General features: G+C 39.1%; 1 protein-coding gene across 1 annotated transcript; it reads right to left on the reverse strand.

Annotated features, from left to right (window-relative positions):
- Nucleotides 1-1458: 1458 nt before the first annotated feature.
- On the reverse strand, nt 1459-21464 carry LOC311076801 (uncharacterized protein). The gene is made up of 12 exons (XM_084105225.1): nt 21354-21464; nt 18866-18985; nt 9477-9606; nt 8078-8285; nt 7609-7717; nt 7248-7508; nt 6803-6910; nt 6581-6630; nt 4541-6479; nt 4353-4442; nt 1929-1988; nt 1459-1820 (listed from the first exon to the last, which is right to left on the reverse strand). Coding segments are annotated over exons 1-12 (3315 nt in total). The 5' UTR covers nt 21355-21464; the 3' UTR covers nt 1459-1581.
- Nucleotides 21465-26968: the final 5504 nt, after the last annotated feature.

A 26968-nucleotide genomic window follows, 5' to 3' on the forward strand; every position in this document is an offset into this window, starting at 1 on the left:
AAGACAGATAGAATAAACTCATTTACATATTTATTTATTGTAAGTTAGGGAAGCAGTTTGAATAGAAGAATAAAATAAAAGACAGATAGAATAAACTCATTTACATATTTATTTCTTGTAAGTTAGGGAAGCAGTTTGATTTGACGGTCACTTACTGAATTGTGACAGATAGAATAGAAGATGGATAGAATAAACTCATTTACATATTTATTTCTTGTAAGCTAGGGAAGCAGTTTGATTTGACGGTCACTTACTGAATTGTGACAGATAGAATAGAAGATGGATAGAATAAACTCATTTACATATTTGTTTCTTGTAAGCTAGGGAAGCAGTTTGATTTGACGGTCACTTACTGAATTGTGACAGATAGAATAGAAGATAGATAGAAAAAAATAATTTATATACTTGTTTCTTGTAAGCTAGGGAAGCAGTTTGATTTGACGGTCACTTACTGAATTGTGACAGATAGAATAGAAGATAGATAGAATAAACTCATTTACATATTTGTTTCTTGTAAGCTAGGGAAGCAGTTTGATTTGACGGTCACTTACTGAATTGTGACAGATAGAATAGAAGATAGATAGAATAAACTCATTTACATATTTGTTTCTTGTAAGCTAGGGAAGCAGTTTGATTTGACGGTCACTTACTGAATTGTGACAGATAGAATAGAAGATAGATAGAATAAACTCATTTACATATTCGTTTCTTGTAAGCTAGGGAAGCAGTTTGATTTGACGGTCACTTACTGAATTGTGACAGATAGAATAGAAGATAGATAGAATAAACTCATTTACATATTTGTTTCTTGTAAGCTAGGAAAGCAGTTTGATTTGACGGTCACTTACTGAATTGTGACAGATAGAATAGAAGATAGATAGAATAAACTCATTTACATATTTGTTTCTTGTAAGCTAGGGAAGCAGTTTGATTTGACGGTCACTTACTGAATTGTGACAGATAGAATAGAAGATAGATAGAATAAACTCATTTACATATTCGTTTCTTGTAAGCTAGGGAAGCAGTTTGATTTGACGGTCACTTACTGAATTGTGACAGATAGAATAGAAGATAGATAGAATAAACTCATTTACATATTTGTTTCTTGTAAGCTAGGGAAGCAGTTTGATTTGACGGTCACTTACTGAATTGTGACAGATAGAATAGAAGATAGATAGAATAAACTCATTTACATATTTGTTTCTTGTAAGCTAGGGAAGCAGTTTGATTTGACGGTCACTTACTGAATTGTGACAGATAGAATAGAAGATAGATAGAATAAACTCATTTACATATTTGTTTCTTGTAAGCTAGGGAAGCAGTTTGATTTGACGGTCACTTACTGAATTGTGACAGATAGAATAGAAGATAGATAGAATAAACTCATTTACATATTTGTTTCTTGTAAGCTAGGGAAGCAGTTTGATTTGACGGTCACTTACTGAATTGTGACAGATAGAATAGAAGATAGATAGAATAAACTCATTTACATATTTGTTTCTTGTAAGCTAGGGAAGCAGTTTGATTTGACGGTCACTTACTGAATTGTGACAGATAGAATAGAAGATAGATAGAATAAACTCATTTACATATTTGTTTCTTGTAAGCTGTGCCCTTGTTCCGGACAAAGTCTCTTATGTTTTGGCTTGTCCGTGAAGCAAGAATGGGGTGGTCTGCCTTCTTGCAAGCCTCACATTCAGTCAAAGTTGCCAGCTTCCCTTTTGTGATGTGGTTTCCAAAGAATTTCATGACTGATTTGACCTCTGAAGCGGTCCATGGTCTTTTTACATAGGCCCTTTTTTTCTTTGGTCTGTCAAGCTCTATTAGAAATGTATTAGATGGTTAAAGTACAACATAGTTAAATCCAATGTATATAAGAGAGAAATGAATACCAAGGTAATGCAAAGTTGAAACAAAACCAGACATACCTTTAACTTTAGTGGATGAAGTAGCATCTCTGCAGACTTGTTCATCTCGCACATGTTCACCTATACCGTGTAAAAAAATTAAATTAAAACCTTTTTTCATGGCATATTTACCAAATTTCATTGCATATGAAATCATATGACATTGTTTCCCTCTCAAAAATCAGTTGCATGCTGCATAAGAAACATATACTACACTTTTATTCATAGATGATTTTAAAGGCACAGTATGTAACTGTAAGTTGTGCCGCTACAGGTCGCTTATTCAAAAAGATAAAAGGCGTAGCTTGATGCAGTGAATGATTATGGAATCTCATTCAATAGGGACAGAGACAGAGACTTGAGGACAGAGACTTGGGGTTTCCACGGAGGAGAGAGGTGAGGGGGCCGGTGATGACACTGTAGTTCTTGATGAAGAGATAGATGTTATCAAAACCAAGAAATCTCTGGAGTTCCCTTATGGTGGTGGGAATTTAGGATAGTATCCACCTTCCTTTCATCCATGGTGCCTTGTTTGTTTATGACGTACCAGAGGAACTGGATCTCTGACTGATGGAACTGGCACTTCTCTGCTTTCAAGAATAGTTGATCCAAACTCCGGGAATAAATGAGGATGTTGTTGTAGTAGACCAGTACAAATCAGTGGAGGAAATTCCGGAGCACCTCATGCGTGAAGTCTTGGAACACGGAGGTGGCTTTTACCAGCCCATCAAAAGGTATTTCACGAGTTCACACTTACATATAATTAGATAGAGTTAAGGTTTATGTGTATTTGGTGTGCTGTCCAGGGCAGGGGTTTTGAGCACGGAATTTGGCCCGAACCCAGAGTACTCCCCCCTGTTGTGGTAGGAATAGTAAGAAGTCAGGAGATGGGGTGGTGGAGGGATGCTGATAAACTGTCAACAAACAGAGGCAGGTCTGCTGTATATATACCTCTTATCGTTAATGGAGTTGATTTAACTGAATGCCCTCCTCTCGTGTTAATTAGGTTAATTATCTGAACATGCTCCTCCCAAACTTTGTTAATAAAACATCATTCAATGTGGCCTGTAGGTGTTACCACGTAGTTGTTTCAGGGCTGAGTGAACTAAAGGAAGGGGATCTCGGAACTATGAGGCATTTATTCTATCTAACTTATTTGTAAGTGTGAACTCGTGAAATCACAATTCTCCAGTGGCAGTCATCTTTGTTGTAAACTAATTCAACCCAAGCGCTCTTTGGTTATGTGGATGATTACGTAATTGTAGATCATCTGTCCATCATTCGTATTCGTACTCCTCAACGGATCAAGTCCAGACCGAACTTCCCGAACAAAGAAATGTTGTGGGCGGGGTTCGGGCTGGCATCCAGGCTAGTGATATCCAAGGAGCAAACAAGGAACACGGAACCAGGAAATCGATTGGGAGGTAGGTAGCACAGGTAAGTAGCTCATCGGAACGTCACGAAAGTCCTTGTCGCAGTCGAGACCTGACAATGACTGTGTCTGGTGTCAGTTTATACAGAGGTTATATGGTTGATGAGATGATTGGATAAGTGAAAGGTGCAGGAGATTAGAAGTCTGGTAAGGCTGAATGGAGTGAGGGTGGAGCATGGTGATTCCTTGACACTTGACACATTATGCTTGACATAGTGATGCAACTAATCAGGGGTGAAAAATGTTACATGCAAGACCTGAGAGAAGTTTTCTCTGTAGGGTGTCTCGGCTGACCCTGAGAAAGAGGGCGAAAAGCTCATATATGCTGGAGGTACTGGGAGTAGAGCAGCTGCTCCTCCAAGTTACAAAGAGCCAGCTAGGGTGGTTCAGGCATCTGGTTAGGATACCTCCCGGATGGCTTCCAGAGGATTTTTTTCCAGGCATATCTAACTGGAAAGGGACTCTGGGGAAGACCTAGAACATGCTTAAGGGATGATATCTTTCTGCAAGCCTGGGGACAATTTTGGTTCCCACAGTAGGAGCTGGAGAAAGTGGCTGGGGAAAGGAAAGTATGGAAAGCCCTACTTGGCCTGCTGCCACCGTGGACTGGTTCAGGGTAAGTGGAGGAAAATGGTTGGATGAATGGTAACAAGGTAACATTAATAAAATGTTGATTTCTCATCCAAAACAGTTTTAGTTGATGCTTAAAGTTATGTTTGACCAGCAGTAATTGCAACTTTTGTCCAGTGTCTAATCCTGCTCCCGGAGGGTCATTGCTCTGCAGTTAGCTCCAACCCCAATTAAACACACCTGCTTCATATTTTAACCAGGATATATCAAATATTGTCCAGCTATTATCTTTGCCTCCCCTCACATACCCTTGCGTTCTCCCCTTCACACTTTGAAAATCCGTTTCTGACTGCAATAAGATCCATCACACAGACAGAATGCTAAAATGAACTAAAATTAATCATCATACATACACGTTTACACAAATATTAAATAACATTAACCATTACTGATTGAGTTGAGCTCCAGAGGTCTGGCTCCATTGGAGTCTTCATCGCTGTCAATGTCCTGGTCGTCATCTTCGTCTGTAAAATCTTAGAAAACACAATGGAAAAATAAGCTTAACATTGCTCATTTCATGTTAGTTAGTACTCATTACTTAATTGATTAAAAAATTGTATAGTAACTGTACCTTGGATTTCATCAAGAGATTTTCCTTTTAATTCTGTCAGCTTACCCTTTTCAAGGGCTAGAAGCAGTTTTGAAATTTTGGTCACCTGGATGGTTGCCTCAGGTAGTCTGTAATATTCTCTATGCACATTAATATTGTGGCCTAGAAAGTCTGCCAGTTGGTCCAGTTCATTATTTTTTAAATTAAGAATTTGGGAAGTTGTTGCAACTTGTTTCCTCAGTTGTGTCGATCTCAAGTACTCTGGGTGAGTTGCACCACACTCAGCAGCAAACCTCTTGAGACAGTCGTGACCTCTGTAGTAGCTAGAGCACTTTGGAATGGCAAAGAGGAATTCATTTTCTTGCAGTACTCCACATTGTGCCCGCTTCTCAATAAGCATTTCCAGAGCTTTTGTGATGTCTGGGTTGAGCAAAACAGCTACTTTTCGTCCTCTTTTTCCTTTTAGCTCAACTCGTGTAAAATATTTGCACAAGCTCTTCTCATAAGCTGAAAGACCCAGCTCGTCAGATGTGTAAGAGTCATCTCTTTGGAGGAAATTTTTTAAAGGCATCTTGGAGACCTCTCCAACCCGTCGTCTGTTGAACAGGATGATCCTGGTCATTGTTAGCTTGGTGAGACATGCATAGTTGCACTCTGAGGTATTTTGGCTAAGTTCCTGGAAGGCCGATTCTGCACTTCTTTGTAAATAGTCATTAAGCTTTTCAATGTCTTGAGTGAGTGGCATTTTGGTCGGCTTGTTGTATTTCGAATCATTAATGGTGCTTAACGCTGAGTTAGATATGAATTCCGACCACTTTGATTTGTACAGTTTCTGGAATGCTTCTGCACTGCTTGCCAACTCTGCATTTTCAGCAATAAGAGCATGACATTGGATAATTTCGCTAACTTTTAAGAGGGAGTGTCCGATTTTTAAAGCTAAGCTTGGAATTTGGAAAGAATGTGTATTTTCATGAAACCCTGCAGTTTCTCTAACTGCTTGAATGACATTCATGAAATTTGCTGGCTTCATGGCATCATCCAGAGATGCAGATGGGCATTTTTTACGCAGTGTTATCATGAATCTGCCAAGCTCACGGACCTTCTGGCGGATGTATTCATGCTTTGAAGTGTGAAATCCGTGGCGATTATATAGGGACTGAGCAAATTGAAGAAGGCCAGAATCATGTCTCACAACATGGGCAATTTCATCTTCATTCATTTTACTCAATATTTTCATTAACCCTTCCTCTGTTTTACCAGAGAAGCAAGATTTGGCCACTGCAGCAATGGTGAGGACTCTCTGTCTGCCCTCAGTAGCTTTATCTATCTTAGCTGGTTTGGACTTGCATCCTCTCATGTGCCTCCACAGCTCATTTCGCAAAAACATTCCCTTGCAATACAAGCAGTATTCATATGTCTTCTGGGTTGAACCTGTGTTTTTAAATGCTCGTCGTTTTACTTTTAATGTACCTTCTCCCTTTTTAAGGACATTGTTGTTGTGGTTGAAGTTGCCTCTGTTTCTCAATTTTTCAAGCAGTTGTTTTCTTATTTTCGATTTTGCAGGTAAACTCAGAGCCTTTGCTATATCCATGTCTTCTTTGGCATGGACTTTAAAGTGTCTTGAAATTTTGGACTGAGGTTCTCCACACACAAAGCAAAAATTCTGCCATGCTTTGGCAAGTGTTGATGATGTTTGAGTTTCTGAATAGCTGTCAGGAAAGTAAATTTTTTGTGTTGTATCTTGAACTTCTGTGTAGTCCATAGAAATAGGCTCATCTGGTGTCGTTTCATCTGGTGTCGTTTCTACATGTATTTTACATGTAATTGATGCATCAAGTGGACTACTGACTGAGTTTTCACTTTCACTGTCTGTGTCATTATCAGATGCAGAACAGGGGACATATTCCTCTCCAGAGGACCTTTCATCCCCCTCACTTTCATCAGCTGATGCTGATGTATACTGAAGAAACAGTGTAGTAGATTTATAGAATTAAATTTCATATGCATGCATAGAAATTTATTAAATATATTTTAATGTAATTATTTATGGTAATTGCTTACATCATTTCGTAGTTTTTCAAAACATTTTGCATGCCATACTGTGAAGCAACCTGAGAAGTAAAAATCACTTAATCAGTTCAAATGAGATTTTCAAATATGGTAAATGTAATTTGATTATTTCACAATAACAAACTGTTCACCATTCATTGTTGTTGAGAACTGGACTATAATTTAGTGTTATTCAAAATATCTATAAAAAAATCCAGACAATTTAAAAATTACCTATACATTTGACTCCAGACCACTTTAGAGAGGAGAATGGTCCATGGCAAGCAAGACACTTCTCAAAAGAGGACAGTTGTTCAGGTTTTATAGTGTGTTTCTTACAAACTGAAAGAAAGCAGAAAATAAACACTTTCACTTTTGAAATTGATAGATTCAGCTAATGTCCTTAGCTATCCTTGTCAGGATAAATCACACTGAGAGGGTGATTAAACTCAACAAAACTTTATTGAACACTAGGGTGTGTGAACCTTGACTGGTGTCACGATTTGATTAGAATAGGATTATCATGTCAACAATTCGGTTCAATTTAATATCACAGTGCATTGATGGTGTGTTGCATGATTTTGATTACATAAACTGAATTTGCGTTGCATGATTTTGACTACATTTGAAAGAGGGTGGCAAACCAACATGAGGAAAAAAGGTAAAGTGTGGCTCTTACCTGATGTACCTTGAGCAGGCTCATCGGCTTGACTGAATTCTTTAGGGTGCCAATGGGCTGGATCACGCTCTGGAGTGGCCTCATGGGCTGGATCACGCTCTGGAGTGGCCTCATGGGCTGGATCACGCTCTGGAGTGGCCTCATGGGCTCGATGACGCTCTGGAGTGGCCTCATGGGCTGGATCACGCTCTGGAGTGGCCTCATGGGCTCGATCACGCTCTGGAGTGGCCTCATGGGCTCGATCACGCTCTGGAGTGGATTCTGTTGTGTTAATAGAAGTTGTGTTGTGTGATTTTGACTAAATTCAAGAGGGCTGCAAACCAACATCAGGAAAAGAAAATAAGAAAAGCGGTGCTCTTACCTAATGTACATAAAGCGGGCTCATGGGTTGGAGCAGATTCTACAGTATGTTCTTTGGCAGGAACGGGCTCTGGAGCTGATTCATGGGCAGGAGTGGGCTTTGGAGAGGACTGTTTTCAAAATATATTCAAAAGTATATTCTTAATACATAATACCCAGATAGCAGACAGACGTCAATTCAACATTGATTTTTAGTTGTAAAGGTCTGTATCAGTTAGGGGTGTAACGGTACGCGTAATCGTGTTGAACCGTTTGGTACGAGGCTTTCGGTTCGGTGTTACGCATTTTCAAACCGAACGGTTATTTCAAATGTACGCGCGTCGCGAGTAGGAAATTTCTCTGGCATTTCTTTCTTTTTGCTGTATCGAAAACATACCGAACCGTGACACAAGTGTATTGTTTTGAACTGAACCGTGAATTTTGTGAACTGTTACACCCCTAGTATCAGTCATGAACTTTTGTAAACATACCTTGTTTTTTGACGTTGTGTTAACACGCCACGGCAATCCAGTTCCTCCATAATCATATGTGACTTCTTCTTCAAAAAAAATGTCCTTTATTGCAAATAAACATAAATGAGGGAGGCCATCAACTTCAAGTTTTTTCATTTTTGCGTTGGGTTTTGCGTCATCATTGACGCGTCTTCCTAGGGACCCATCATCCATTAAGGCATCAATACTGAAAAGAAGTAAATAATAAAACAATCATATAAATTAATAGGCTACTTCTTACAGTATTTCTGAATCATATGGCTGGTTAAAAATAATCCTCCAATTAATTACAATCTCTTTTTAATAATCTTAATAATAATTCCTAAAACTCCAAGATTATTTATGATAATATAACAGAGAGGAAGATCAACTAAGCAAAGAACTTGTTGCATATATAGGTAAACAGGTATTACAAAAAAGCAGTAACATTTCACTGAAAATGTGCCCAAATAAAATCTTAAATTTATGGTCAACTATTTCACAGATGAAAATACATGGCTTAAAGGAAATTAGAAAAAAAAAGTGTTCTGGTTTTAAAATAAAACTACCCCTTCAGTAGCTAATGCTAAATAGGGGAATAATAAGTAATCAATTCTTCCTTACCCCTCATTTACACTGCAAATGTCTGCGGCGCATTACGGCTGCAACACGGCTACCGGAGCTGATCGCGCCCATTCTAGTCAATGCTTGTGTTTACACCGGGCGCGACGCGGTGCGTTTCAGAAGCTTCCCAGAAGCGGCTCTCCGCACCGCTTCGCTAAAAATAGGCGCCTAGTCTATTTTTGACGGACGCGCGTCCAAGTCGCACTGGTAATACAAAATAAAAGTAAAAAAAAAAAACTCAATTTCAAAATAAAGACGTATATTGGCAATATATCCTAGGAGGTAAAAAAAAGTAAATTTTCAGGGTATTTTTTTATTTATTAAGCACATAAATATGTAAATGTATTTTTAGTATACTTATAGCACACACACACACAAACAAATTTCCAATACATTAAATTATATTTTTTTTCCTCTATGGTGGACATTTAAGTGTATTAACTATGCCGGCAACAGCACAACAAAATAGGACATATCAAAAAACATAACAATAAACACAATTACACCGGACAAAACATAAACATTTAGCCATGGTATCTAGAAACCCCAAAATCAAGAAAAAACACGTCGGGGTCAGGCAAATAACGTGGTCTCACGCATCCAGTCGCTCCGCTTCTGATATGCTCCCGGTGTGAGTTGGCACCGCGTGAAGGACGGAATAAAACCTTGTCGCAGCCGTAATGCGCCGCAGACGTGTGCAGTGTAAATGAGGGGTTAGAAGTAATGCTTTAAACATACTTTAAGAATAAGACTTTGCATGGTCACTAGTACTCACCAGAAATCTATATTGTGGTGCCTGAAGTTGTATGCATACGGATTGTTAACCTGTTTTTCCACAAGTTTTCCTTTATACTCCAAAATAAAGTCTCCTTTCGCTATGCTTTGGGTAGCAAATACTCCATGTCCTGACAAAAAAAAAAATAGGCATCATTAAAAGTCATTAAGTATGTATATAATTGAGTCATTCCGTGCCATAATTTTTTTTTTTTGTGGAAAAAATCTAGACTCAAATGTTTCATTTTGATCATTTTTCTTCTGATGAAAGAAGTACATGTATGATGAAGAAAGGTAAAATATTAAATGGAGCCAAATTACTGGTGAGTAAAAATGACTTTATAAGATGGCAGTAGGCATGTGCCGGTATCAAATTTTCATGCTGCGATTAATTGATTGTAGGGCTGTAATCTCTCAGTCGTCTAGTCGATTAATTGGTCGATACGTTCTTGCTCGACCAAAATTCTGATTGGTCGATGTGTTTGCCGTGTTAATTTCATCAGGTGGAAAGCAGGAATTGCTAATGGGGGTGTTTTCAGAGCACTCCTGTTTCGCAGGTAACAGTCTGTCTTCAGAACAACCCCCTTGTTTTCGAGACGAGAAGCGCCGCGCCATGTCTTTACAATTTGAACACATTATTCTCAGTGTACACACACTGGCGGCGTCTGACTGTCCGCGGCGCCCAGCAACAGCTCAGGACCGCGTTCAAAATCTTGCCGCACCACAGAGCGCTATTTACATAGTTTTATATTTAATTGACATTATATTTGTCTCAAATCGTCGTTAATGTATATACTGCCTTCACCATGTGCTGCAATATACATTTAGTTTTACATTCATTCACAGAAATCAGCTGATAGAATGAAAATTGCAGATGTTATCGGAATTATAGGTGAGATTCTCAATTCATTCAGTTTTCTTTGGTTGATTACAGCCCTAATTGATTGAGCTTTTATCACAGTATACAGTATTATCACAATATATTATTTGCACAAGAGAAACGGATAGATTGGGTGGGGATGTAAAAAAACCCGGTAACTAAACAGAATTTTATTCATTTTAGTGACAACATAATGTACCATGTAATAATAATAATAATAATTCATTACATTTAGGGATGGGGCCGATCCGATCCAGTATCGGTATCGGGACCCGATACCAGCGTAATTCACGTATCGGATTTTCCCGATCCAACCTGCGGAGATTTCCGATATCCATGAGTCATGTCTGCGCTCGCTTTAACGTCTGCTGAAATGACTCCAAAAGTGATTCCCGCTGGATAGTCTGCTAGCTGGCTGCAAACTGCGGAATGGATTTCCTGAACGGAGGCGCGGCTCAATGAGACACAGAGTTATGAGACACGCTCCCGCTCAGGAAATCCATTCCGCAGTTTGCGGCTAGCCAACAACGTCTGCTGTGTGGATAAACTTCACACTGGAAACACCGCAGAGCAAGACAGCAAAATGCAATGATGCAATAAGTCCTTTGAAGCTCCCTCGCGTCGTACAACACAACGAACTCAATAAAACATTTAAAAAAGCACAACGTTACTGTGCGTTCACACCAAACGCGAATAGCGCGTCAAATTCACGTCTACCGCGTCTAGTTGGACGCTTGAATATTTTGAATCCATTCGCGTGTCCAGAGAAAAATTGACGTGCGTAAAAAGCAAAAGTTTGAAGCGAAGTCGACGCGCGTCTGAGGCAAAATCCGCTTGTTTGTTTGCACGATGCTGATGTTGATCGAGCATTTACTGCATCGGAGCGAGGATCACCCTTCAGATAGTGTGTGTGTGTAATATGTTTACACTTGCACTTTTCTTTCAAGACGCAAGTATTTGACATTTTGGGAATGTAATAAATATTGACATGACAATCAATTTGAAACCTCAGTTGCATATTTGTTTTCAGAATGGGATTTTTCCTGTTAACAGGATTTCCTGTTTTTCTGACTTCCTTTTCTGACCTTATAACTTACCTCAAGTTGCCTTTTGGGACATACATGCATACATAGGCTACATACATAACATATTATTACTTGCCTGTTGAGAGAAGTTTATTTCAGCCTCATATAAAATAAACAAAAATGAAATTAATAATAATATTAAAGCAAACACAGCTCTGGTATCGGAATAGTATCGGTATCGGCCGATATCCAAATTCAGGTATCGGGATCGGATCGGAAGTGAAAAAATGTGGATCGGTGCATCCCTAATTACATTTATATAGCGCTTTTCTCGGCACTCAAAGCGCTTTACATAGCTGGGGGAATCTCCTCAACCACCACCAATGTGCAGCATCCACTTGGATGATGCGACGGCAGCCATATTGCCCCAGAACGCCCACCACACACCAGCTTACTGGTGGAGAGGAGACAGAGTGATGACAATGTACAATGTTTACATGGTACAATGACTGGTAGGCTACTGTTTGTATTATTGCTCAACACAATTTTCACGATTTCAATTCAATACTTGGGATTTGATTTCAGTCTTGACTCATTTGAATAAATATTATGTAGGCTACAGTTACAGTAGATAGCCCATGTTATTTTTTCTCATGAAAAAAAAAAAAAAAATCAAACATGTAAGTAACCATACAGAGAGCCCTATCAGCTGGTATTATTAAAGGTTAAAAATAACACATTAAATCAAACATAATGTGGTTTTCATTATAATAACAATTATGTAAGGACACAAGTAAAAATATAATGAATATGTAATAAAGGGCACCTATTCAGCAAAATACTCCTCTATAGCTATTTCTTCTAGTCGACTAACGTGCTGGTCATTAACCCTCTGGAGTCTGAGCGGTTTTCTGGGCCCTTGAGATGTTCTGACATGCTCTTACATTTGTGCTTTTTTCAGTTGCTTATAAACATATTAATGGCAAAGGTGTAAATTCACTCTATAAAGCACAAACAGGGCTACCATAATATGTGAGCCACGTGTATGTACATGTTTTAATTTTTGAGAGAATAATGTTTATGCGTGGATATTGAAAAAACTAAAAACTAAAATTTCTGAAATAAGGCCACAAAACACATAGTAAATATGTGTCAATAAGACTTTTGACCAATGGATGTCGTCGCCTATAGTTTTTTCTTCAAAATTATGTGAAAATAGTCTTGCTTTATCGTTCAAATAAAACCATACTGTCACGGTTTGGGTTTTGTTTATTGTTCCTGGTTCTTGTCTGTCATGTGATCCCCTGTTCTAGTCATGTGATCTTGCCTTGTGTTCCCCTGTCTGTTGTCATTTTGTCATTGGTTGATTGTTTAAATGTTCACAGGTGTCCCTTGTCTCGTCATTAGTCCAGTATGTATTTAAGCCCTGTGTCTAGTTCAGTCTTTGTGAGTTCTTGATGTTGTTAAGTGGATGTTGGTTGTTCTGTTCCTGAGTCCTGTTCCCCGTTCCTGTATTTGAGTTTGTAAGTCTGGAGTTTGTTTAATAAAGTGAGCTGCATTTGGATCCTGCTTCCTCCATGTTTCAACCGAATCATAACAGAAGAACTCACCACAAAATGGATCCAGCAGTGGTTAGCAACCAGGCCCTGAGGAAATTCCTTTCTTCATTGTTTCAGGATGGCCAGCCCATTGAGAGATATGCGAGGGACTTTTTGACTTGCTGTCATCTGGGATCATTAGATGACATCCAGCTCATGGAGCTGTTTTGGAGCGGGTTGGATGATGACATTGCTCAATTTATGCCGGAGGACTATACCGGCTGGACCCTGGAGGGATATGTCGACCTGGCCCTCTCCTTGAGCGGTTTGGCATTTACTGTGGGCTTGGCTAATGAAACACCCCTTGAGCTCACAGTACCCCCAGAGCCCTCACCGCTGGTCCCGTCCAGTCCAGAGTCTTCACAGCTTCACGTCTCATGTGCCCAGCCTGAGAATCTTCACGTCACGCCAACCATCAAGCCAGCCACTGGATTGGTCTATGGCCGTCAAGGACTGGTTTCCAGCGTGGCCGATTCCCCGCTGATGTCAGCACATGCCGCCACGAAGGCCATCGTTCCAGGGACTCGTCCCGCCGAGCCTTGGCTCCACGTCAGCCCTGCCGAGCCTGAGCTTCACGTCACGTCAGCCGATCCAGAGACTGAGCTTCACGTCGCTTCTGCTGATCCAGAGACTGTTCACGTCGCTTCTGCTGATCCAGAGACTGTTCACGTCGCTTCTGCTGATCCAGAGACTGTTCACGTCGCTTCTGCTGATCTAGAGACGGTTCACGTCGCTTCTGCTGATCTAGAGACGGTTCACGTCGCTTCTGCTGATCTAGAGACTGTTCACGTCACTTCTGCCGATCCAGAGCTTCACGCCAGTCCAGCCGAGCCTGCACTTCCCGCCAGCTCAGAGCCCTCTTCGCCGCTGGTCCTGCCCAGCTCAGAGCCCTCTTCGCCGCTGGTCCTGCCCAGTTCAGAGCCCTCTTCGCCGCTGGTCCTGCCCAGCTCAGAGCCCTCTTCGCCGCTGGTCCTGCCCAACTCAGAGCCCTCTTCGCCGCTGGTCCTGCCCAGCTCAGAGCCCTCTTCGCCGCTGGTCCTGCCCAGCTCAGAGCCCTCTTCCCCGCTGGTCCTGCCCAGCTCAGAGCCCTCTTCGCCGCTGGTCCTGCCCAGCTCAGAGCCCTCTTCGCCGCTGGTCCTGCCCAGCTCAGAGCCCTCTTCGCCGCTGGTCCTGCCCAGCTCAGAGCCCTCTTCGCCGCTGGTCCTGCCCAGCTCAGAGTCCTCTTCACCGCTGGTCCTGCCCAGCTCAGAGTCCTCTTCACCGCTGGTCCTGCCCAGCTCAGAGCCCTCTTCATCGCCGGTCCTGCCCAGCTCAGAGTCCTCTTCACCGCTGGTCCTGCCCAGCTCAGAGCTCTCTTCATCGCTGGTCCTGCCCAGCTCAGAGTCCTCTTCATCGCTGGTCCTGTCCAGTCCTGACCTGCCCTCGTCGCAGACCTCGTCCAGCCCTGACCTGCCTTCACCGCCTGTCTCATCCAGCCCTGACACGCCTTCGCCACCGGACTCCTCCTACCTGGCGCCTAAGTCCGTTAACCTCCCCAAGAAAATTTTGGGGGGGGGCAATAAGCCTTCTCCGCCGTGGCCGCCCGAAGGGTCTTCTCCGCCGTGGCCGCCCGAAGGGTCTTCTCCGCCGTGGCCGCCCGAAGGGTCTTCTCCGCCGTGGCCGCCCGAAGGGTCTTCTCCGCCGTGGCCGCCCGAAGGGATTTCTTCACCGTGGCCGCCCGAGGGGTCTTCTCCGCCCTGGTCCTCTGCACATCCTGATCCGCCCTGGCCGTGGCCGCCTGAGGGGTCTTCTCCGCCCTGGTCCTCTGCACATCCTGATCCGCCCTGGCCGCCCGCACACCCTGGTCTGCTCTGGTCCCCTGAACTGTCTGGTCCACCCACGCTTCATGGCCCAGGCCCGCCATTGCCATGTCCTGGATCTATTCCTCTGCACGGGCCTGGCCCTCCATCCCTCCCCCAAGACCGCCTCCGCTCCACCACCCTCCTGAACTTATGTTTTTGTTTTGATGGGCGTCGGGAGCCGCCCATAGAGGGGGGGCTATGTCACGGTTTGGGTTTTGTTTATTGTTCCTGGTTCTTGTCTGTCATGTGATCCCCTGTTCTAGTCATGTGATCTTGCCTTGTGTTCCCCTGTCTGTTGTCATTTTGTCATTGGTTGATTGTTTAAATGTTCACAGGTGTCCCTTGTCTCGTCATTAGTCCAGTATGTATTTAAGCCCTGTGTCTAGTTCAGTCTTTGTGAGTTCTTGATGTTGTTAAGTGGATGTTGGTTGTTCTGTTCCTGAGTCCTGTTCCCCGTTCCTGTATTTGAGTTTGTAAGTCTGGAGTTTGTTTAATAAAGTGAGCTGCATTTGGATCCTGCTTCCTCCATGTTTCAACCGAATCATAACACATACATTGATTTAAATTGATGTAAAACAGGTTTTGCTTGGAAAGCCAATATGCGAGGGGGCGTGAACGAGGAGTGGTTTTCACCTGAATTACCACCCACTCTGCATAATGATGAGCCATTCACACAGGTGTGAAACTGGCTGAGCCACAATGCTTGGACAAAAGATATTTAGAAGAAGACTTATATTGACCATTTAAGATTTTGCTTACATCTATCTTGTACATATGTTGTGCTATTTTATTAAAAAGGTTACAATTACAACAATAATTACAATTTCAACAATATTTCAAGTGTACTCTTTCTTTGTAAAAAAAAGGAAAGATTATAGGCCTACATTTTATCTATGTATTCATTACTTTGAATATAGCCAACATTGGAACAGCTAACATCTTAGTTGATGACTTTATTTTTGACAAAAATATTAGGCTATTTTATATATAGATTTTTACTCATCTCAGTATAGCAATACAGTTTGCTAAAACATCATCATTCGTTGAAGATAGGCTTATTTACTTTAAATCCAGGAAAGTTGTTAGTGAAAAAATTATTAAAATTAAGATACAATTGATACAAAACGAAATTCGTTTTAAAGAAAGGATTTGTACTTTCTGTTTTGAGGTCTCTGTGAAAGTTTGAAAGTCTTTTAGTGTTTTTTTTTTAGAGCTCGCGTCCATAATGGAGAAAAAACAGAGCGCATGCCGTTCATTCGTCAATAAACAGAAACCCGAGAAGGAAAAACTTACTAGTATTCCTCAGCTCGTATTCCTCGTATTCCTCATTATTCCTCACAGCGCTGCAAGACGGTGTAAGCAAGTAATGTTCTGAATAAACTTGTGTTTTGGTTTTCTCGAGCTGATGGGGGCGTTCACAGGATTGCGCGGATTACCTCAGCCATTTGCGTTTGAATAGCGTGCGCTCTCCGTGGGCGGAGTCACATTACATTTGAATTAGCTCTAATTAGGTCTACTGGAATCGCTCTCTTTTAATACAGATCTCACAAGATGAGAATATTTGTTTTTTATATAAATTACTTCATTTAAAAGAAGAGATTTCAAGCTTCATAAAGACATATATCACTTGTATGTGTGAGAAGTATTCACTGAGTTATGGTTCATTTTCGGACGCGTTTCAGAATGGACTACACGGACAGAGAGAAGGCAGAACTCGCTTCGTGTTTATTTTTCTTTATTTGTCGAAAAGCACAACACTATGTTTTTATTGTGAGTATACATAAAAATAATACACATTTAACAGAATCGATTGATGTATGGAACTCCTATGGAAAATCAAAGTCAACAGAGTATTCATGAGTTTCTTTTACACTGATAAAAAAAAAAGCGAGCTGGTATCGCCGGCGATACCGTCGACCTCAGGGGGTTAAATGGCTTTGCTGAGGTAAATGTGTTTTTTCCCTCAAATTTCCCATGTGAGGATTGCTTACATTAGACTAGAGTGCGCACTGCGCTGCATGCTCACAGTGCTTATAAACATGTGGCGATTGTTTACATCAGAGTGTGCACGTGTTTCGCGCAGATACGCAGTGTTTGTTTAAGCGGTTAATGGAAAATAAGCTAATGCGCGTTCTAAAAATCTAAATTCGGATCTATTATTTTTCACGGTATTTTAAAGTGCCCGCGATAACAATATTGTGAATATTCATTACTGCGATTTATCGCATTACCAAATACCGGCACATGTCTAGATGGCAGCATAGTTTTACACAGAGATTGTTAGGTCTATTTGTGAAACCTGTTCAAAAGTCAATTGAAGAGTTCAATCCAGTTGTTTCAACTGGTTTTGAAGAGTTTTAGAACGTTTGAGCAGTGTGTATGATTGTCAACAATCAGGCACTATCTAAAATAGGGATGGGCATTTTTCAAAAATATTGCTTTCGAATAATCAGGCTCATAAAAATAGAATATACGAATATTTGTTTATTTAAATGAAGTTTAACAAAAAATACTATTTTTTTTATATATATTTTAATATATATAAAGTATTTTTATATTATTTTATAAAGTATTCGTATATTATATTTATAAAGTATATTCTGGTCCATTCTCATTCGTGTTTCTTCTGCCGGAATCTCTTCATCATCTGGGTCTGATTCCGGTTCATACATGTACGGCTTAATGCCATACAGAACAGCGGGTCTCTCACTCTCAGCCATTCTGCTTCTACTGACTGTTTATTGCCATAGGTATGCAAATTATTATTTTTTAAGTTACGCCCTCATCCAAAAGCAGGGCGGGGATATGCAGCTCATTCCCATTTAAGGTGGTACACACCAAAACAGCTCTTTTTAAAACAGGCCTCAGTGTTTCCCACAGACTATAAATCAATTTGTGGCGGGTGGTAATAATCTCCGTTGATAATCTGTTACACAGAACTTTATTATATTAAATATTAATCAAAAATGATTCACACCTTCACAAAATCCAAATATTCAGTGTAAGAGTAAAAATTACATAACATTATTTATAGTAAGTTTATTTGATTCACAGCTTATTTACAGTTTTGACCTCGACAACCCAACTGCATTTACCGCAAACAGTCTAAACTAAAAGATTGTTTTGGTTGAATCGGTTTAAAGGAGTCATTAGTTCGCGAATCGGACGTGTCATTAGCGGACTTGTACGCGTTGAGTGATTATCCGGCAGTTTAGGACATCGCACAAGATTTGTCAACACAGAAAACATTTCATCATTGGATAGGTTTTTGTTTAGTTTATTGAAAGTGTTTTTTATGTCAGCTGAATGGGCAGAACGCTTTTCAGAGAAGAAGGCAAGGTAAAAAAGTTTTTTTTTGCACAATTCACACCCAGCGGTAATTCAGGAAAAAAATATCCGAATGCTCCACGTGAAACTTCGTTCTTCCGATCTTTTACCATTGTGTCAATTCTCAATTGATTTAGATTAATAAGCGCGAGGGAGTGAGAGAGAGCAAGACAGTTTGAAGACGCGCGCGCGACCGGGCCTCTCTCTCTGCTCGTTCTTTCAGTAATATGCGATTTTCCTCAGACATACGTTTTTCTCCCACACAAAAACAGAATTTTATTCCAAATATGTAAAATTCCGCAAAATTCCGCGTTGACACTAGATTCCGCGTTAATTTGCCAATTCCGCGATTCCGTGATCGCGGAAATTATAGGGCCCTAGTTTAGGATGTTTGCATGGAAGGATTGTACAGGGAGAATACAGATATAAAATCTGCTGACTCGTTAAGTGATTCTTTCCCTCATTAAAATCAGATAATTTCCAATTAATTCTAAATACTAGGGAATACCAATATGGTGGCACAGTGGCTTCCCTATTTATGGTGTCATGAGCAATCCAGTCATTTATATAGATCAGTGGCGTGAACGCAGTTTGATTTTGGGAATGCTGCTAGTTATTATCAGGACTAAACAGGATCTAGAATGCAAACAACATGTCTGGATTTTAATTAGAGAAATGTTAATTGATAAACATACATTAGAATAAATAAAATTACTTACCTTTCACATCATTTATAAAAACAGCTTGGATACAATTCTTGTCTCTACTCTCCTGTATATAAAACAAGGCCTCTTCAATGGGGGTACGTCCGCCCTTTGATCTTGTACAGATCCTTGTCACTAAATGAACAAAACATTGAAGATTAACATCTAAGGCTACATGACATTCAACAAAAACTTTTAAATGAATAAAAAAATATATATATATGTAGCTATAGAATTACACCACATGTCCTTGTAAACCATGATTGTGTTTACACAAACACATTTGATAGAGAGGAACTGTCGGCTATAGAACTACATACACAAGTCCTGCTAAACCATGTGTCCTTGTAAACCATGATTGTGTTTACACAAACACATTTGATAGAGATGAACTGTCGGCTATAGAACTACATACACAAGTCCTGCTAAACCATGTGTCCTTGTAAACCATGATTGTGTTTACACAAACACATTTGATAGAGATGAACTGTCGGCTATAGAACTACATACACAAGTCCTGCTAAACCACGTGTCCTTGTAAACCATGATTGTGTTTACACAAACACATTTGATAGAGATGAACTGTCGGCTATAGAACTACATACACAAGTCCTGCTAAACCATGTGTCCTTGTAAACCATGATTGTGTTTACACAAACACATTTGATAGCTTCCATTTCATGTAGTAACACAAACACATTTGATAGAGATGAACTGTCGGTTATAGAACTACATACACAAGTCCTGCTAAACCATGTGTCCTTGTAAACCATGATTGTGTTTACACAAACACATTTGATAGAGATGAACTGTCGGCTATAGAACTACATACACAAGTCCTGCTAAACCATGTGTCCTTGTAAACCATGATTGTGTTTACACAAACACATTTGATAGAGATGAACTGTCGGCTATAGAACTACATACACAAGTCCTGCTAAACCATGTGTCCTTGTAAACCATGATTGTGTTTACACAAACACATTTGATAGAGAGGAACTGTCGGCTATAGAACTACATACACAAGTCCTGCTAAACCATGTGTCCTTGTAAACCATGATTGTGTTTACACAAACACATTTGATAGAGAGGAACTGTCGGCTATAGAACTACATACACAAGTCCTGCTAAACCATGTGTCCTTGTAAACCATGATTGTGTTTACACAAACACATTTGATAGAGATGAACTGTCGGCTATAGAACTACATACACAAGTCCTGCTAAACCATGTGTCCTTGTAAACCATGATTGTGTTTACACAAACACATTTGATAGCTTCCATTTCATGTAGTAACACAAACACATTTGATAGAGATGAACTGTCGGTTATAGAACTACAAACACAAGTCCTGCTAAACCATGTGTCCTTGTAAACCATGATTGTGTTTACACAAACACATTTGATAGAGATGAACTGTCGGCTATAGAACTACATACACAAGTCCTGCTAAACCATGTGTCCTTGTAAACCATGATTGTGTTTACACAAACACATTTGATAGAGATGAACTGTCGGCTATAGAACTACATACACAAGTCCTGCTAAACCACGTGTCCTTGTAAACCATGATTGTGTTTACACAAACACATTTGATAGAGATGAACTGTCGGCTATAGAACTACATACACAAGTCCTGCTAAACCATGTGTCCTTGTAAACCATGATTGTGTTTACACAAACACATTTGATAGCTTCCATTTCATGTAGTAACACAAACACATTTGATAGAGATGAACTGTCGGTTATAGAACTACATACACAAGTCCTGCTAAACCATGTGTCCTTGTAAACCATGATTGTGTTTACACAAACACATTTGATAGAGATGAACTGTCGGCTATAGAACTACATACACAAGTCCTGCTAAACCATGTGTCCTTGTAAACCATGATTGTGTTTACACAAACACATTTGATAGAGATGAACTGTCGGCTATAGAACTACATACACAAGTCCTGCTAAACCATGTGTCCTTGTAAACCATGATTGTGTTTACACAAACACATTTGATAGAGAGGAACTGTCGGCTATAGAACTACATACACAAGTCCTGCTAAACCATGTGTCCTTGTAAACCATGATTGTGTTTACACAAACACATTTGATAGAGAGGAACTGTCGGCTATAGAACTACATACACAAGTCCTGCTAAACCATGTGTCCTTGTAAACCATGATTGTGTTTACACAAACACATTTGATAGAGAGGAACTGTCGGCTATAGAACTACATACACAAGTCCTGCTAAACCATGTGTCCTTGTAAACCATGATTGTGTTTACACAAACACATTTGATAGCTTCCATTTCATGTAATAACACGAAAAAGCTTTGATTTATATGCTTATTATTGTTTGATGATCATGTTTGATCTTATACACCTGATCAGTGCGTCTGACGCGATTGGATCTTTCACTTTATGAAAATAAGATTTTGATATTACTATTATCACCTTTATGAAAAATAATTTAGTACATAATTATAGATGATATAACTACTTACTTTTATTTGTCGAGCTTCTGTCTGTCCCTCCACTCTCCAGAAGCGCAGATAAACAGCTGACAGGACTTTCCCCGCGAAGGTTCTGTGGGACATTTCCATGTGTGGCGGGAAAGAGAGATGACGTGTACAGGTTTAAAGGATAATATATATATAAACGTAATAATATATATATATATATATATATATATATATATATATATATATATATATATACACTTATTCTCATAAGAGGCAGAGTGTTCATGATGGCCAGTTTCCAAAGTGTGAATTTATTTCTCTCACACAAAAAGGTCATTAGGGTGGCTAGAAAAAAGCCAAATTTGTTATACTATTTAAGCTATTATTATTTTTATTATACAATAATAGTGTACAAACACATTTGATAGAGAGGAACTGTCAGCTATAGAACTAACTTACATAACGTTACACAAGTCCTGCTAAATCACATTTTCTTGTACACTGATGTTTACACAAACATGTTTGATTAGCTTCCATTTCATGTAATAACGCACAAAAAGCTTTGATTTAACGTTATATGCTTATATAATGTTCGATGATCATGTTTGACGTTACACCTGATCACTGCGTCTGACGAGATCTCCTCAGGCAGGGATCGATTGGATCTTTCACTAACTTTATGAAAATAAGCTTTTGATATTACTATTATCACCTATATAAAAAATGATTTAGTTAATAATTATAGATGATATAACTACTTACTTTTAATTGTCGAGCTTCTGTGTCCCTCTCCAGAAGCGCAGATAAACAGCAAGCTGACAGGACTTTCCCCGCGAAAGTTCTGTAGGACATTTCAATGTGTGGCGGGAAAGTGATGATCACGTGTACAAGTTTAAAGGATAATATAAAAAATATTATTATTTTTTTCATTCAATCATTCTCATAAGACGCAGAATGTGCATGATGGCCAGAGTTTCTAATATGTGGTGAATTTATTTCTCTCACAAAAAGGTTATTAGCCGTTTAGAAAAAAGCCAACTTTTTTTTAGCATTTATAACAATAATAGTGTATACACAAACACGTTTGAGACAGTGAGGAACTGTCAGCTATATTACTACACACAAGTCCTGCTAAACCACATGTCCTATAATAGCCTAACGTTACAATGATTGATTGTACACAAACACGTTTATGACCATTTTGTTGACAGCAAGGAACTCCACTCTCACCCGTCTTCAAAGCGCTGCAAATCTTTCTCCCTCGCGCATATTAATCAAAATCAATTGCATGGTAAAAGGGTGGAATAAGACCGAAGTTTCACGTGGAGCATTCTGAGATAAAAAAAAGTTGCCTTATCTTCTCTGAAAAGCGTTCCGCACATTCAGCTGACATAAACCACACTCTCAATAAACAAACAAAAAACTATCCAGTAATGACCACAAATCTTGTGCGATGTCCTAAACTGCTGTGATAATCACACAACGCGTCGTAGCCTATAACGTTACACACGTGCTAAAAATGTGCGTCCGATTCGCGAACTATATGACTCCTTTATACCGATTCAATTGAATTAGCAGCTAATGGTTCAAACAACGGATCTGTTCAACACTGAATTCACAAAACGTCTGAATCGGTGTATAACAATTACAAATCGGTAACACTTTACAATAAGGTTCCATTTATTAAACTCTAGTTAACGACATCAGTTAACATTAATTATTACTATTAACTGATAAACTGCACTTCTATTTATTAATCTTTGTTAATTCACCAAATTTTAATAGTAGTCTATAAATCAAAAGTTGTATTTGTTAACATTAGTTAGCATAATGCACTGTGAAGTGACATGAACAAACAATGAACAGCTGTATTTTTATTAACTAAGAATAACAAAGATTAATAAATGCAGTAAAAAATGTATCGCTCATGCATGGTTCATGTTAGTTATAGGCTACATTAATGTTAACAAATCACATTTACTCAGAACACCTCTTAATATGATAACATAAGTGAGCTTACCCCATTTGTTTTTAGTAAGAGTGTTAGCAAGATTTAACCTTAATAAACTACAGTATTTACAGTATTTTCAGGTTACTTACATGACAATGTGAAGAAAAGTAACCCAAAAAACTTTTTGTTAAGATTAAGACTGAGGTGAAACCAGAAAAAAATGGCAAAGCAAGTTGTTGTTAGCTAGCTGCTAATTGTATTCAATTGTATATGGTAGAAAATATAGACAATTAGTTAAAATGTACTTTTTTTTATTCTATTTTTTTATATTGATATATACCAAAATAATTATTAGGTCTAGCAAAGAAGGATTTTATCTTACAAAGCTATGAAATCCAGTGGTAAAATCACAGCTTTAAAAAAAAAAAGAAGGCAAGAAAGGACGACAGCCACCACCAAAGACCAATTTTGACCCAGGAAAAACCCGTGGGTTCATTCTCACTGCATTCTAATAGGCTTCATCATGCAGTGCTTTTGGAGTATTTAATTTTTTTTTGCAAAAGTGACAATGTCAGCTCGCACAGATCTCTAAAAACTGCACAATTTGCCTTATAGATATTTGCAGGCACTGGCTTCAAACACAAGAACTCATCATTCTCCAGCCATTTTTCATTAAACTTGCATGCATTACTCATTTTAAACTGGAGTCTGTTCAGATAGCTCAAGTTCTGCTTTCTGCTTCTGTCGGATAACGCACTAAATAGGAAAAAAAAATTCTAGATCTGTCCATGATTGTATCTTGATGGGACATGTACAGTACATTCATGCTTGCACATCATATATAACAAGTGTTGAACACTAGTGTGTACTGCAGTGTAAATGCTGACAGGGGAGGGTATAAAGGGGTAGGTAGGGTATAACCACTGGTCACCTGATGTGAGCAAACTATTTAAAAAAAATCATCATTTATAAAAAAAAAACAAAAAAAAAAACACATATATATATATATATATATATAGGAAACGCATAGTCATGTTTTGTAAATGATTAGCTAGATCATTAACTAATCAATTGTAAATGACTTAACTGAATCTACAAAACTTACATAGAATAAAGAACATATCACTTATTAATAATTTATGATCCGATAGTCGTTTCATAAATGATTCGTTAATCATATATTATATATATAAATAAACATACATAAAATGTTACTATATCACTTGCTAATCATTTATGAATTTATGAGTTCATCATTAACTAACCATAACTTACTTACAACTGAACGTTATAAGTGTTACCCTCACTATAAAAACTAGACAACACCACTGTACACAGGTATTATATGTTAAGTCTCAAAAATCTTAATTTCAAATTGTAATAACAGTGTCTGTGTCAAAGTGTTCTCAATATTTTGTACATATACACCAAAATCATTACCTGGTTTGAGAGGAATATTTACACATTCACATCATGGTATGTAAGGTCATAGTTGTATTCATACACATTCACATCATGGTATGTAAGGTCATAGTTGTATTCATACACATTCACATCATGGTATGTAAGGTCATTTTTTAGAAAATGATCAAACTTCATATGGGCATTTATTTATGCCAGAAAATAACATATATGACCTCCGAATTACGGGGACACTGAGGTGTCCTCATAAACCTAGGTGTCCTCATAATGCTGGTGAGTAACCTGACATATTGTCCTTGTAAACCATATACACAAGCACACACACACACTCTCTCACACACACACACACACACACACACTAACTAACTCACACACACACACACACTCACACACAGACACACACACTCTCACTAACTCACACACACACACACTCTCACTAACTCACACACACACACACACACACACACACACCCTCACTCACACACACACACACACACACACATGCTCACTGTCTCACACACACACACACACACACACACACTAACTCGCTCTCACACATACACAGACACGCTCACACACATAGACACACACACTCTCTCACACACACACACACACACCCTCGCTAACTCTCTCTCACACACACACACACACACACACACATAGACACACACACTCTCTCACACACACACACACACACACACTAACTAACTCACACACAGACACACACACCCTCACTAAACTCACACACACACACACACCCTCACTAACACACACACACACACACACACAGACATGCTCACTGTCTCACACACACACACACACACACACACACACACATTAACTCGCTCTCACACATACACAGACACGCTCACACACATAGACACACACACTCTCTCACACACACACACACGCACACACTCTCACTAACTCTCACTCACACACACACACACATACACTCACACATAGACACACACACTCTCTCTCACACACACACACACACACACACTCACTCACGCACATACACTCACTCACACACAGACACACACACTCTCACTAACTCACACACACACACACACACACTAACTCGCTCTCACACAAACACAGACACGCTCACACACATAGACACACACACTCTCTCACACACACACGCGCACACACCCTCGCTAACTCTCTCTCACACACACACACACACACACACACACACACTCACGCACATACACTCACTCACGGACATACACTCACACATGCACACACACACACACACACACACACACACACACACACGGACATACACTCACACACGCACACACACACACACACTCTCTCTCTCTCACACACATACACACGCACATACACACACACACTAACTCGCTCTCACACATACACAGACACGCTCACACACAGACACACACACACTCTCTCTCACACACTCACTCAGACACACACACACACTCAGAGTTTATGAGTTTAGAGTTTATAAATGTATAGATTGATGAGTTTATAAGTGTACGAGTTTTTGAGTTTAGAGTTTATAAGTTTAAATGAGTTTAAGAGTTCAGAGTTTATTAATTTATGAGTTTAAGAGTTCATAAGTCTATGAATTCATGAGTTTATAAGTTAATTAGTTTATAAGTGTATGAGTTTAGAGTTCATTAGTTTAAATTAAATGGGTGAGAGTTATGTTATAAGTTATGTATGTTAGTTTAAAGCTTAAAGTAGTTCAAAGTTTGAAGTAGTTTAAAAGAACTTCTTTAAAAGAAGAAGAAAGTTGCTAGAAAGAAAGTAAGAAAGATTAGTTAGAAAGAAAGATAGATTAATTAGAAAGAAAGATGGATTAGTTAGATAGAAAGAAAGAAAGTTTAGTTAGAAAGAAAGAAAGAAAGAAAGAAAAAGATTAGTTAGAAAGAAAGAAAGACAGAAAGAAAGAAAGATTAGTTAGAAAGAAAGAAAGACAGAAAGAAAAAGATTAGTTAGAAAGAAAGAAAGAAAGAAAGATTAGTTAGAAATAAAGAAAGAAAGAAAGAAAGAAAGAAAGAAAAAGATTAGTTAGAAAGAAAGAAAGAAAGAAAGAAAGAAAGAAAAAGATTAGTTAGAAAGAAAGAAAGACAGAAAGAAAGAAAGATTAGTTAGAAAGAAAGAAAGAAAGAAAGAAAGAAAGAAAGAAAGATTAGTTAGAAAGAAAGAAAGAAAGAAAGAAAGAAAGAAAGAAAGAAAGAAAGAAAGAAAGAAAAAAAGAGAAAGATTAGTTTCTCATTAGATTAGATTAGCTCATATAGTATATAGA

The sequence above is a fragment of the Abramis brama genome (assembly GCF_963993115.1).
Source record: "Abramis brama genome assembly, chromosome: 25".
Taxonomy (NCBI): domain Eukaryota; kingdom Metazoa; phylum Chordata; class Actinopteri; order Cypriniformes; family Leuciscidae; genus Abramis; species Abramis brama.

Excerpts from the sequence above, each read along its gene's own strand:
- LOC311076801 (XM_084105225.1), bottom strand. Across the intron at positions 7,509-7,608 it reads GCCCGCTTTATGTACATTAG|AATCCACTCCAGAGCGTGAT; the intron begins GTAAGAGCACCG and ends TTAACACAACAG. Across the intron at positions 1,821-1,928 it reads TTCATCCACTAAAGTTAAAG|AGCTTGACAGACCAAAGAAA; the intron begins GTATGTCTGGTT and ends CATTTCTAATAG.